Source organism: Cnephaeus nilssonii (genome assembly GCF_951640355.1).
Source record: "Cnephaeus nilssonii genome assembly, chromosome: 2".
In the NCBI taxonomy this organism is placed as follows: Eukaryota; Metazoa; Chordata; class Mammalia; order Chiroptera; family Vespertilionidae; genus Cnephaeus; species Cnephaeus nilssonii.
Window position 1 is genome coordinate 14056725 of NC_137073.1, and position 12894 is coordinate 14069618.

The 12894-nt window shown below is 52.9% G+C and overlaps 1 protein-coding gene and 1 pseudogene across 3 annotated transcripts; one reads left to right on the forward strand and one right to left on the reverse strand.

Annotated features, from left to right (window-relative positions):
• Positions 1-3516: 3516 nt before the first annotated feature.
• LOC307107737 (mitochondrial import inner membrane translocase subunit TIM14-like) lies at positions 3517-3979 on the forward strand (annotated as a pseudogene). The gene has a single exon. The product of its transcript is annotated as a mitochondrial import inner membrane translocase subunit TIM14-like (transcript).
• Positions 3980-4437: 458 nt separating this feature from the next.
• Positions 4438-12846, reverse strand: PTX4 (pentraxin 4). Of its 2 annotated transcripts, none has more exons than XM_079780177.1 (3): positions 9627-12846; positions 8240-8861; positions 4438-6380 (listed from the first exon to the last, which is right to left on the reverse strand). In XM_079780177.1, exons 1-3 carry the CDS (start codon positions 9765-9767, stop codon positions 5740-5742), a joined length of 1404 nt encoding a protein of 467 aa, XP_079636303.1. In that variant the 5' UTR covers positions 9768-12846; the 3' UTR covers positions 4438-5739. The 2 variants fall into 2 exon arrangements, with proteins under 2 accessions (XP_079636303.1, XP_079636304.1); XM_079780178.1 differs by lacking the exon at positions 9627-12846 and adding an exon at positions 9417-9617.
• Positions 12847-12894: the final 48 nt, after the last annotated feature.

Sequence of the window (12894 nt, forward strand, 5' to 3'; positions counted from 1 at the left end):
GGGCAGCGGCCGCATGACTTTGGTGGCGTCCACGTGACCGCGGACGGGGGCGGGAAGGGCAACCGCGCTGGGCCTTCTGGGAGTTGTGGTCCAGGCGCCCGGCGCGGTGTGGCGGGCAGGACCCGGCTCTGCAGCATTCGAGGTCTAGAAGCAGAAGCCCCCTCGAGTAGCTCCAGTCTGTCAACCTACCAGTCCTTCAGACCCAATCAACACTTAGTGAAGGGAAAGAGAACCCGAAACAGGAAGGGAGGGGGAGAGATAAGGGTCTCTCTCTTCTTTGTAGTAGATACTGCCAAATAGTAAGTGTGGAAGGAAGGATGGAATTAGAAACATAGCCATTTGCCACCACCGTAGTAAGGACTGATTTAGGCCAGAATCATTAGTGCAAGCTGAAGCCATTGGGTTAAGGTTTGCTGAGAAACTAGATGTACGCAGTCTCACAGTATCTTCCTGCAGATTACTTACAGTGAGGAAGGGAAAAGAAACCTGCTGTAAGAAATCTGGCAGACAGACTCCATCTGAACCAAGGGCAGGCTTAGCATCACCATGATAGACTGGCATCGTCACAGGCCTCCAGATGTGCTGCACTGGGCAGAGCACAACATCGCTCCTGTAGCATTCCTGTAGAAAATACTTTCCTGCCCTGGCTGGTTTGGCTCAGTGGATAGACCCTCGGACTGCGGACTGAAGGGTCCCGGGTTCGATTCTGGTCAAGGGCGTATCAGAAAAGTTTGGTCTCAGGAGATACATACTGAAATATGTAGGAGAATGTGTTGTGATGTAATTATCTGCAACTTAATCTCAAATGATTCACAAGGTAATTAATCATAACATGTAGCAACCCACACAGAGAGAAAATGTGATAAAATGTTAACACGATGAATCTAGGATAAATATATGTGATATGGAATGTATTTGTCTCGCAACTTTATTTAGGTTTGAAAATTTCCAAAATAAAATTTAATTTATTTAAGGTAAAGGAGTTGGGGGATGGGGATAACCAAAGGGAAGGGCTACACAGCACTGAGCCAAAGGGTACTGGGTCCAGGGTGGCAGCAAAAATATACTTAGGACAGGGAAACAATGAAGGGCATAGGAGAAGCAACAGGAGCGCCTAGGCTGGGCTGCTCTGGCTCGCTGGGAAGTCAGAGAATAGGGGGCCTTGGAGACAGGTTCAGAGGGTTAGCCCAGGATGAGCTGCCACTGCCCATTGCTGCCCTGGTTGCAAGTCTCATGGGGTTCCTTAGAGGTTAGGGGATATGTGCCTGTGGGAGGGGGAGAAGAGAGGAAAGGGAATGGACCTGGTGTGCTCCTTGGAGGGAGAGCATGCACTGGATCCTTTGTCCTGAGCATATTTCTCTCTCTCGTGCAGCTGGAAATTTGAGGGGAGGACTTTCCAGCTGAGCTCTTTCAGGGTTGTGGTCTCCACTGATTGGTTGGTGCCAGGACAGGGTGTCATTAGTCAATGTAACTGGTCGGGAGGCAGCCAAGGTGTCACTTATCTGGCTTTGCTGCTTTTCAGGGCCTGGAGCTGAAATACAACTGAGGCCTAGATGTTATCTTTAGGGAGAAAAAGGTCAGGGGGTCTAAACTGCCTGGTCAGCAATATGATACATCAGAGGTTCAAACTGCATGACCAGTGACATGCTAGGAGAGGACAGGTTACCCTGGGGTGAAGTTCTTGTTTTCCCAGTTTTGCCCCTTGCTAGGCATCTGGGGCTTTCTACCCTGGTGAGTTTCTGTACCTGCCCATCATCCTTGCTCTGCTCTTGTCTATCTAACAGTTTTTTAGAGTCTCTGAGGCTGAGAAGATAAGGGAGCCCCGCCTACCATATAATTCAAAATAAAATCAAAACTAAAACCAAAATAAGAGGAAGGAGGTCCAAACGGTTTGTAAATTTCCCCCATGATTATTGGGCAACACTTTTTAGGAAATACTAAAAACAACATTCTTTCAAAAAAAGTGTTTCCTCATTAGTATGACCTGGCTTTGCCCCTTCTAGTGATGGTTTCTAGCTGGCCCCCAATTAGTGTATGAGGGCACAAAGGCTGGGAAGGGAAGCTGGTTCGCACAAGGCCCTGAGCAGCAGGCAGGGTTGGACCCGGTTGGTTTGACTGACTTGAGTGGCTGAGTGTGGTTTGTATGAAGGCATCCAGGCAGGCAAAAGAGCTGAGCAGAGCACGGGTTGGGTGTGGGTGGGTGGAGGATGAGAACAGTGCCTGGAATGGCAGGCTTGTGCGGGAAGAGTGGCCCATCGCTGTGGCTAAACAAGGTAGGGCTGGTCCCAAAGGTCGCCCCTGTCAGACAGGTGAGGAGCCTGAACTTGTCCTTTTGCTGGACAAGTGGCCCTTTCAGAGGACAGATGGGCCAGGGTAGGAAAGGCGGGGGAAGGGAAAACACAGCCAAGGCATCTTGTCAGGACCCAGCTTTCACCGCAGGAGGAGGAGGGCTTTGGGTCCTCTTGTCCTCCTTACCCAGAAACCCAACAAACTCGGGTCAAAGGTGAGATGTGATGGAATTAGAGGTGGATGTGGCTCATGCTTCAAAATGCACATGGACTTTGCTGCTGATCCCACAGGAATGGTGGATCATGTGAGGTCATCAGACTCCTCTGCTCCAAAACCTGGACAGTCTCTCCTTGTCCTGTGGGACAGAGCCCAGACCCCTTAGCTGGACAGGCCAATCGGTATCAAATTCCCAGCCACCTGAGCTCCCACCAAGCTGTCTCGACCCCCACCCCAAGCCCTTGCCGCAGCCACTTTGCACTCTTGGATGGCCCCATCCCCACAAAACGTCCCAAATGCACAGCCCAGAGTGAATATCCCCTCCACCAAATTCCCATGGCTTTAGGGTCTTCAGACATGCAGCAAAATGCTGCTGTGAAGGGTGACATAAGTCCCCTGCAGCACTGTAAGCACCCGAGAGCAGGGGAGGGGTGGGATGTGATGCCCTGTATGAGCTTTTAATGGTAATCAAATTGCCAGTCATCCCGAAGGAAAGATGTCATCCCGCCCCCCTCAACACCAGACTGGGATGGAGTAAGGGCTCCAGAAAAGGCCAGAGGAGACAGGTGTGTCCTGGGACAGTGCAGAGGGAAGCATAAGCCAGTGACCCAGGGGGCCTTCATGAGGCCACCCAGGGGGTTTCCAGTTCTAGAATGCCTCCTCTGACCTTGACTCATGTAAGGTGGCGTTGGTGGTGGGGGGCATGGAGTTGAGGGGGGTGTGGGGGCTCTGGGCTAAGTCAGCTGAAGGCCTGGAATTGCTGGGGCCACAAAGAGCTCTGCAGGGATAGGAACCCTGCTAAGGGACCCAAGGGACTAATTTAGGGCACCTCCCCCAGGGAGAGGAGGTGCATTTGGGTCTTCTTGGGGGAAATGCCAGTACTATAGGGTTACTTTACATTGCACTGAAACGTAAAGTAAACCATGCCTATTCTAATTGTCAAGACATTTTTTAAAATGTACAACCAGATTCTACAAAAGAAAAAGTTACGCAAAAGACAGAGGTTTTGGCCCCCGCTGGCGGCGCCCTTGCTTTCTGGTAGCGGCGGGGAGCTGGTGGCCGCGGCCTTTTGGGCTGGGATGAACTGCGCTCTCGGTGGAGGCAGGGGAGCCGAGCCGGAGCCATGACCAGTACAGTGGCAGCAGTTGGATTGACCATTGCTGCTGCAGGATTTGCAGGCCGTTATGTTTTGCAAGCCATGAAGCACATGGAGCCTCAAGTAAAACAAGTTTTTCAAAGTCTACTAAAATCTGCCTTCAGTGGTGGCTATTACAGAGGTGGGTTTGAACCCAAAATGACAAAACGAGAAGCGGCATTAATACTAGGTGTAAGCCCTACTGCCAATAAAGGAAAAATAAGAGATGCTCACTGACGAATTATGCTTTTAAATCACCCAGTCAAGGGAGGATCTCCTTATACAGCAGGCAAAATAAATGAAGCTAAAGATTTACTAGACGGTCAAGCTAAAAAATGAAGTAAATGTATGGTGAATTTTAAGTTGTTAGTCATGCATATGAAAACAGCTCTTTGTAATACAATGTCCCAAAGCTACACATTTTAAACATGATTTAGCACAAACTAAAACAAACAAACAAACAAACAAACAAAAACATCAAGTGTTGGTAAGAGTGTGGAGAAATGGGAACCTTCATATATTGCTGGTGGGAATGTGAAACGATACAGCCACTTTGGAAACCAGTTTGGCAGTTTCTTTAAAGTTTAGACATGAATTTACCATATAACCCAGCAATTCTATCCCTTAGGTATCCACTCGAGATAAATAAAAATACATATCTAGACAAAGACTCATATGAGAACGTATATAGCAGCTTTATTCACAATAGCCCCAAACTGAAAACAATCCAAATACCCATCAATTGCTGAATGGATAAGCAAAATTGGCCCAATACAAGAGAATGTTATTGAGCCACAGGAGGGAAGGAAGCACTGACACACGCACTACAAGATGAATGAACCTGGAGAACGTTTGCTGAGTGAAAGAAGCCAGACTCAACAGGACAACCTCTGCATGACTCCATTGACTTGAAATGTCCAGAACAGGCAAACCCACAGACGCAGAAGCATACCAGGGGTTGCCAGAGCTGGGGGAAGGGGCTGGGTAGAGACAGGAGTGACCATTAATTGGCATGATTTTTTCGGGGGTGGGGGCCACAGAAATGTTCTAAAACTGGATTGTGGGGATGATTGCACAATTTGGCAAACTTACTAAATATCTTTGAACTGTACGCTTAAAATTAGTGACTTTTTACCATGTGATTCTACCCCAATACAGTTGCTTTAAAAGCATTTCCTGCCCTGGCCTGTTTGGCTCAGTGGATAGAGCGTCAGCCTGGGGACTGAAAGGTCCCAGGTTCGATTCCGGTCAAGGGCATGTACCTTGGTTTCAGGCACATCCCCAGTAGGGGGTGTGCAAGAGGCAGCTGATCGATGTTTCTCTCTCATCGATGTTTCTAACTATCCCTCTCTCTTCCTCTCTGTAAAAAATCAATAAAATATATATTAAAAAAAAAAAGCATTTCCTGTCCATCGTGAATGTTTATTTCTGAATAGACTGTGCTCCTTGCAGGGCCGCTCTGCTAGAGGCTTAGGTAACCTCAACAGCCATCACAGGACCTTGAGGGAACCCCCAGGACTCCCAGGGAGTGGGGGGCGGTGGTGTTGGGGGCCAGGAAATGAATTCTCTGGCCCTTTTCATGAGACTTTGGAACAAGGACCACGAAAGGGAAACTTCCATAGCCACCCTGAGAGGCTGTGGTGACACTTCACAGGCTGCCTATGCAGTTTCTGGGAAAACAGTTCTCACAGAAGCAGCCTGTAATAGAGCGGCCCCACGCCCCGAGGAGAGGCCCCATGGGGGTCCAGCACTCCCATCGGCCTGGCCCGGTCTGTTAAAATGATGGCATACCACAGAGAGGGCAACTGCAAGGACGCTGCTGCCAGGGAAAGAATGCGATTCTTAGGGACCCTGACTCATGTCTTGGCCGCCGCCCTCTCTGCCCCGCCCGGGTTCTGTCTCCCCACCCATGGAATGCCCACATTCTACGTTAGACGCCAGGTGTGCCTGGCCTAGTGGCAGCATCCTGCCCCTCGCTCCCCAGTCTGGGTGGGGACCCTCCGTGGAGTGTGCTGGGGTCAGGGATGGCTGAGCACAGCTGGAGACTTGCTCCTCTTGCCAGCCCAGAGCATGACCACAGCTCCTGGGGGGGTGACACCTCATGGGCAGAGCTCTAGGCAGGTGCAGTTCACCCTCTGCACAAAGCCGCCTATCAAGGCGGCATTGGCCAGTGTGAGGATGGCGCCCGGCGGGAGCTCCTTCCCCGTGGCAAGGTGTGAGACTTCCCCGGGGACCAGCGCACGGTCCCAGATGGCTAGGCCAGCCATGCTCCCCACGAAGGCCTCGGAGCCATCAAATCCACCCCCCATGCTGTCTTGCTCCTGGCCCAGCACCAGGGACCCTCCGGGAGGGATCTCATAGCCCTCCCTGAAGCGGGAGCCGGTGGCGACCAGCCTGCGGTCCACGTGGAGCCAGTACCTGCCCAGGAGGGAAGTCCAGATGACACACACATGGTGCCACTGGCCATCCAGCAGCGGCTGCAGAGGCAGCTCCCTGAAGGTCGGGTCTCCGATCACAAAGTGGATGGAGCCAGGGGCCAGTGAGTCCCGGCCGTGCAACACCAGCTTGTTATCATTCTCCGCGGTGGCATAGGAGAGGAGGGTGCCCAGGTGGCCCGAGGCTGTTCGGACCCAGCTGCAGACAGACAGGGCCCGCAGGCCTGAGAGGAAGCCGGGGCTGAGGAAGACCACGTTCTCCGTGGAGGTGTTTGGGAAGACGAGTGCAGGGCCCACGTTGCAGACTGGAAACAGAGCGGGGGAGAGTCAGCTCATGCACCACAAGGTCACCCAGAAATAAACACCCTGAAGCTTCCAGAAATACCCAGAAACATACATGCTGCAGGCTTTTCCTTTGCACCAGGCAGGTGGGCCTAAGCTCCAGCAGCTGGCTTTCATCAGGCACTAACTGTGAGGACTGTGTCTCATTGTCTGACAGGCAGGAAGACAGAGACCAGGCAGTCATGTGCCTTGCTAGGGGGCAGGCCTGCGCCCACACTCCTCACCATGTGGGGAGCCTCTATATGCGTTTCCTGTGGCTGCTGCAAGAATTCTCCATAAACTCAGTGACTCAAAACAACACAGATTTTGTTCCTCATAGTCCTGGAGGTCAGAAGGCCAACAGGTCTCACTGGGCTAGAATCATGGTGTTGGCAGAGCTGGCTCCTTCTGGAGGACCCAGGGACAAGCCCTTTCCTGCCCTTTCCAGCCTCTAGAGACGCCCACCTTCATGGCTCATGGCCCTTCCTCCATCTTCAAAGTATATCCCTCGGTCCTCTGCTTCCGTTGTCCGACCCTCCTCCGACCCTGATGCTCCGCCTCCCTCTTATAAGGAACGCTGCGATGACCCTGGGCCACGCCATAATCCAGGATCACCTCCCATCTCAAAATCACAGCTGCACAGTCCACTTTGCCACATGAGGTGACATATCCACAGGGTCCCAGCATCAGGACATGGACGTCTTTGGGGGCCGCCATCCTGCCCACCAGACTTCCTGCCAGGTCTGCCTGTGTGTGCGTGTGGGGGGAGGGGGAGCAGGGGGAGCCTCCAGTTGCTGCACCTGGTCTGAGGTTCTGACTGGCAGGCCGGGGGCAGAGCCGGGGAAAATGCTTTTCTAGCCCATCATCCCACTGAGTTTGAGGATGGAGGGCCTCCTGTGGCTGGCCTCGGGCGCCTCTCTCCACCTTGGGGGCTCCTGTCATAATCTAGGGCAGCGGTCCTCAACCAGAGGTGACTGTGCCCCAGGGACATCGAGCAGGGTCTGCACAGCGTTTTGGTCGTCAAATCTACAGCCTCCGTTTCGCGGCAGCCTGGCAGTTTCCGAGAGGTCAGCGGGTTGATCCTGTCTTACTGGCGAGGCCACCAGCATGCCCTGGGTCAGTGGTCGGCAAACTCATTAGTCAACAGAGCCAAATATCAACAGTACAACGATTGAAATTTCTTTTGAGAGCCAAATTTTTTAAACTTAAACTTCATCGAACGCCATTTCTTCAAAATAGACTCGCCCAGGCCGTGGTATTTTGTGGAAGAGCCACACTCAAGGGGCCAAAGAGCCGCATGTGGCTCGCGAGCCGCAGTTTGCCGACCATGGCCCTGGGTGAAGGGAAATCCTGATTCAGATTAAGGGGCCCCAGAGGCTGCTAAACAAGACAGCAGAAGCAACCTAGAAAAAAATACAAGTCAAAGATAAAGGGGCACTAGTGGGTGGAGGCCGGGAGTGCTGCTAAACACCCTACAATGCCTGGGGCAGCCCCCACAACTAAGGACCGCCTGGCCCCAAATGTCAGTAGTGCTTCGGTTGAAAAGCCCTCACCTGGGAAATCAGAACTGGCTTTTCAAAGGCCCGGCCCTCCACAGGTGGGCCCAAGCCCCACGAGGTGCCAGCTGAGCCACCTCAGGGGGTTGGCCTGACCTGCTGGGGACCCACAGACTGGCTGTCACCGGGATGGCCCCTTTCTTCTGGGATGGGGTATGTGGGGCATGAGCCAGTGTCCTCTCCACACAGAACAGGGGGGAGGCTTTTGGAGGGGACAGAGGCCAATTCCTTAGTCAGTGAGAGGGAAAGTGGAGGTGGATAAGGGAAGGCAGGCCCATGGTACTTACTCTCTCCCAGTCTCTCAGGGCGCCATGCCCACGGGCTGCCTGGGCCTGGCGGCTCCCGTGTCCCCCGGAGACGGCCAGCAAAATCCCGAGGTGGGCCCAGGGGCTCCGGCGAAGTTCTGAGCACCTGCCTGTCCCCCTGCAGCTTCAGGGAGCTTTGGCTTGGCAGCCCAGGCCGGGCAGGGGCTGCGGTGCCAGGGCAAGCCACTGGAAGCCACTCCTTGAGAGCATCCAGCCTGGCGCCCTGGCTCTGGACAACGCCTGTCAGGCGAGCCAGCGTGTCCTGCAGGGCTCGCATGTCCAGGGCCAGGCTAGACAGTGCCTCCCTCTGCGCTGCCTGCTCCTTCCTCTCCCGGGTGAGCTGCTGGCTCCTCTCCCGCAGGGCGACACCCAAGGCCAGCAGCCTGGAGTCCACCTTCCGGCTTCTGCGTTGTGTCTTCCGAATCCAGGTCTTGAGGTGGCCCAGGTCGCCCTGCACAGTGGCCTGCGACTGGTTGACCGCCAGAGCCAAGGCCTGGCTCTCCTGGGCCAAGCTCTGGAACCGGGCATCGATGTTGTAGGACAGGTTGTAGTTGCTGGCGATGGCCTGCAGGTGTGTTAAGGTCACCTCCTGGAACCTCCGGAACTGCAGAGGCACACAGCAGCCTTGGGGGCAGGGCCCGGGAGGGCTCCGAACAAGCCTTCCCTGCCCTGCTTCTGTGGTGCCTACCAATGGCCACCCGATGGCCATGGCCAGCCCCATCCCAACCGAGTTCAGGGAGGAGGGGGGACCAGCTCAAAATCACTCGGTAGCACTGTGTTGGGTGAGGGCTTCAGGCCACCAGTCTAGTCTCCCATGCTTCGCCCCTGACGCTCAGGGTCCTCCCTGTGAGTGGGCGGACACCAGGATGGGCTGAGAGAACTGCTTATGCGGGTCAAAGTGGGGAGCACTGGAGGTCCATGCAGGGCGGGGAACTGGCTACAGATCCACATGGGAGTGTCTGCTCCATAATGGACCGAAGACCTCACCCGCATGCCTAGTGCTGCTACCTCATCCGCTCCCCTGCCCTGTCAACCCCCCGACCTCCCCCTCTCCCTCCCGCCCCCGCACAGATCCAGCAGCCTGGCTGCACCCCTGGGGACTTCCAACCCCCTCCCAGCCTCTGACTCCCACCCAGCCCTCACGTGTCAGAACCCTTACTTGTCCGCAGAACCCGGTCCAGCCTGGGGAACCTTTCTGCTGGCTTCCAGCCACAGGTGAAAATAACATCCGCTGATAAACAGAACTACAAACTCCACGCCTGTGTCCACAGAGCGCCAAGGCTCACTACTCCGTTTCTGTAACGTCTGTCCTTCTGTTGCCAATTAAAAAACAAAACAAAACCACCTGCCCTGCACGGTGGGTGTTTACCTGTTCCTCCAGTCTGCGAAGCCTCTCGAAAAACGGTTTTCTTTGCCCTGTAGGGCCGGCTTCCTGCGACCAAGCTCCATGCAGGTAGACAGGCACAAAAACAAGGAAGAAAGACAGGGCCGTCCCTCCTGGGCAGCCCATTCTGAGAAGAGCAGCGGGAGTTGCCACCAACGTGTAGGATGCTGCCGCCTGCCTGGTGCTCCTGCCTCAGCCTATGCTCCCTCCAGCTCTCAGTGGAGAAATTTCCCTTTTTATTTTTTTTTACTCTGGCTGGGAGTCAGGTACTTCCTGCCACCAAATGAAAGGCATTTGCCTTCCAGCCCACGGGCTCGGGAGATTCAGAGGTTCCCAAGGAGACAAGCTTAAAACAGATGCGGTGTCTTTGGAAAATAACTCTATGGGGTGAAAGCCCTGGTCCGGCTGGCTCAGCGGCGGCCGGGTGATTGCTTTAGCAGGAGCACAGGGACTCATGTTCCCACCAAAAGGAAGTGAAAGCAGGACACAGAACCTGGCTGGGGCTGGATCCAAGTCTGTAGTGGGGCCCAGCACCGCACCAGGAACAGAGCATCCTGTGAGGACATCTCTCCCTCGAGTAAGACAAAGGACATGGGATTGGGAGCCACCGTAATTTATTTTGGGAACAGGTTGTGTAGTGGGCCGAATGGTGACCCCCAAAATGTAGGTCCAAGTCTTAATCTCTATATCAGTACTTGTGAATGGGACCTTATTTGGAAAATGGTCTTTGCAAAAGGACGTGGTCCCCCTTATCTGTCGCCCTGTTTACTCTCTCCTGCTTAATGTGAAAGCTCAGCCAAGCATCACCAGACACTTGGAAACCTCTGAAAAGAGTGACAGAAATCTGCCCAAACAGTAAAGGGACCCAGGAGACAATGCAGAGGGCCAAGGAAAAGCTCAAGAAGGTTCTAATCAATACTCTTAGGAAAATAAGAAAAGCTTTGTGTTCACAAGGCAAGTAATGGATGCTATGAAAAATGGAATCAGAAAGGAAGTTGCTCTTGAAAATAAAAACTATGATGCCCAGCCAGCGTGGCTCAGGGATTGAGCATGGACCTATGAACCAGGAGGTCTCAGTTCGATTCCCTGTCAGGGCACATGCCTGGGTTGCGGGCTTGATCCCTAGTGTGGGGCTTGCAGGAGGCAACTGATCAATGATTCTCTCTCATCATGATGTTTCTATCTCTCTTACTTTCTCTCTGAAATCAATAAAAATATACATTAAAAAAATAAAATAAAAACTATGATACCTTCCCACACACAGCTGAAAGGCGAAGTTAAAGCAATTGCTCAGAAAGTACAGCTCCCCTCATCAAGTGCCAGAATACCTAGGACAGGAGATCTGAAGTGTCCAGAGAGAACACCTGGTCACATGGGAAGGATTGGGACTTTCCCCAGAGCACTGTTGGCCATCTCAGCAGCAGCGCTGGCTGCCGAAGAAAGAGGAGCAAACCTTAACATTTCTGAGTGAAAATGGTTTTCAAATTTTAAAATTGTGCACCCCCCTCAAGTGTAAATTGACCTTGAGAAAAGAATAAAGGCATTTTTCAGATATGTAAAGGCTTAAGAAACTGATCTTCTGTGCACTGTTTTGTGAGAAGTTACGGAATCATAGGAAAATAGAGGAAGAGAGGATGGCTGCAGTCGCTGTAGGAAGTGGAGAGCGAGGGCTCTAATCCGTAAGTGGACTGGGAGGAATTTCCAGAGTCTCAAGGAGTCACCATCCTCCCTCCTCCCTCCCTGTCACAGCCCACATCCAACCCATCATTTCTATTCCGCGGAAATATCCTAGTCAGCCAGTTTTCGCCACCTAGCCCCCACCAGCCACCCAGCTGGCTCCCTGAATCCCCTACTGTCCATTCTCCCAATTGCACCCAGAGTGGACGTTTTAATTAAATGCCTGCTGCGTGCAGCAAGCACTCTTCCAGGTAAGAGAATGAAGCAGATAAAGTTCCTTCTCACATATCAAGTGAGAAAATAAAGTACATGAGCAATACACCAAATGGCAAATAGTGATACGAAAAAGTAAGCGGGTAAGAAAACGAGTGACTAAAGGCGGTCTCATTTTAAGGCTACCAGACCGCTGCACCGATATTTCGGTAATTTCCGAATCTGCCGCTATACTGCTTTACCTAATTTTCTGTACTTTGCCTAGTACCTATTTTCTACAATGTCTCCAAGTTCCATCTTATTCTAACCACTTGTTTGCATGTAACTAACATTTTTCTACATCATGTTGATTTTTTCTCTTTAATGCTCAGGAGCCCAGGTATAGGGGACAGTTAGGTTCAGGGCCTCAGGTCTGGTAGAGTTTTAATGTATGTTGAATGAATAAATGTTTCCCAGATTTTTCCACAAGGACATACAGGCCAGTGATTTTCAACCGGTGTGCCGCAAGAATTTTTAAAACATGCAATACCTGACTATTTAGTCGGGGCACTGACCTCTTTTCCCTTAGATTGTCAAAAAAAAAAAAAAAAAAAAAAAAAAGACAACTGTCAACACAATAGCATCCGGTGTGAAAGAATCAAAATTATACCTATTTTTGTCAGATCGGCCAATAATGTATTTTTTGGTGTGCTGCAGAATTTTAGTAATTAGTTGATGTGTACCACGAGATGAAAAAGGTTGAAAATCACTGGTCTGGGCTGAAATGGCACGTTCTTGTGAAGTCTTCCCGGGTCACTCCCGCAGGCTGCCAATAAGCGCTTCTGCCAAGACGGAAGGTGCCCTACCTGCGCTGTGCATTGTGGCAGCTACTGCCGACAGGTGTGGCTGGTGCGACCAAGGAACTGACCTGTTCCTTTTATTTTGTTCAGCTCATTTCCACAGCCACCTGTGGCTGGTGGTCACGTGCTGAACGTGCAGCTCCTATTCCAGCACCCTGACTCACACCGCTGCAGTCATGAATCCCCACACCATCCTGGTTGTCACTGCTTCCTGGTCACGGTCGTATCCTGGAGCGCAGGGCCTGGCCTCGGGGACGGTCGGTGCTCCAGCAGGTGTGGAGGCGCGCACGCGTGGCGCTCGGGAGAGAACTGGCCTCCGGAGTTGAGCGAGGGCTGGAGATCACTCCGGGTAACGAGGACACGCAGGCGGAAGAAGGGCGCCCCCTCGCGCACTGAGGAACCCCGCTCCGAGCCAAGTCGGGGCGCGCGGCCCCACCCACAGGGGGGGCCCCCCCTCCCCGCCCCTGCGTCGCGCGGCACAGACCCCGCCCCCCTGCCGAGCGCAGGCGCAGATGCGGCCGCCC

What these genes read in the sequence shown, in the direction of transcription:
- PTX4 (XM_079780177.1), bottom strand. Translation starts at nt 9,767, where the DNA reads ATGGGCTGCCCAGGAGGGACGGCCCTGTCTTTCTTCCTTGTTTTTGTG. An exon ending in TTCGCAGACTGGAGGAACAG is followed by an intron (nt 8,862 to 9,626) that starts GTAAACACCCAC and finishes GTGCCTCTGCAG; the next exon opens with TTCCGGAGGTTCCAGGAGGT. An exon ending in CCCTGAGAGACTGGGAGAGA is followed by an intron (nt 6,381 to 8,239) that starts GTAAGTACCATG and finishes CTCTGTTTCCAG; the next exon opens with TCTGCAACGTGGGCCCTGCA.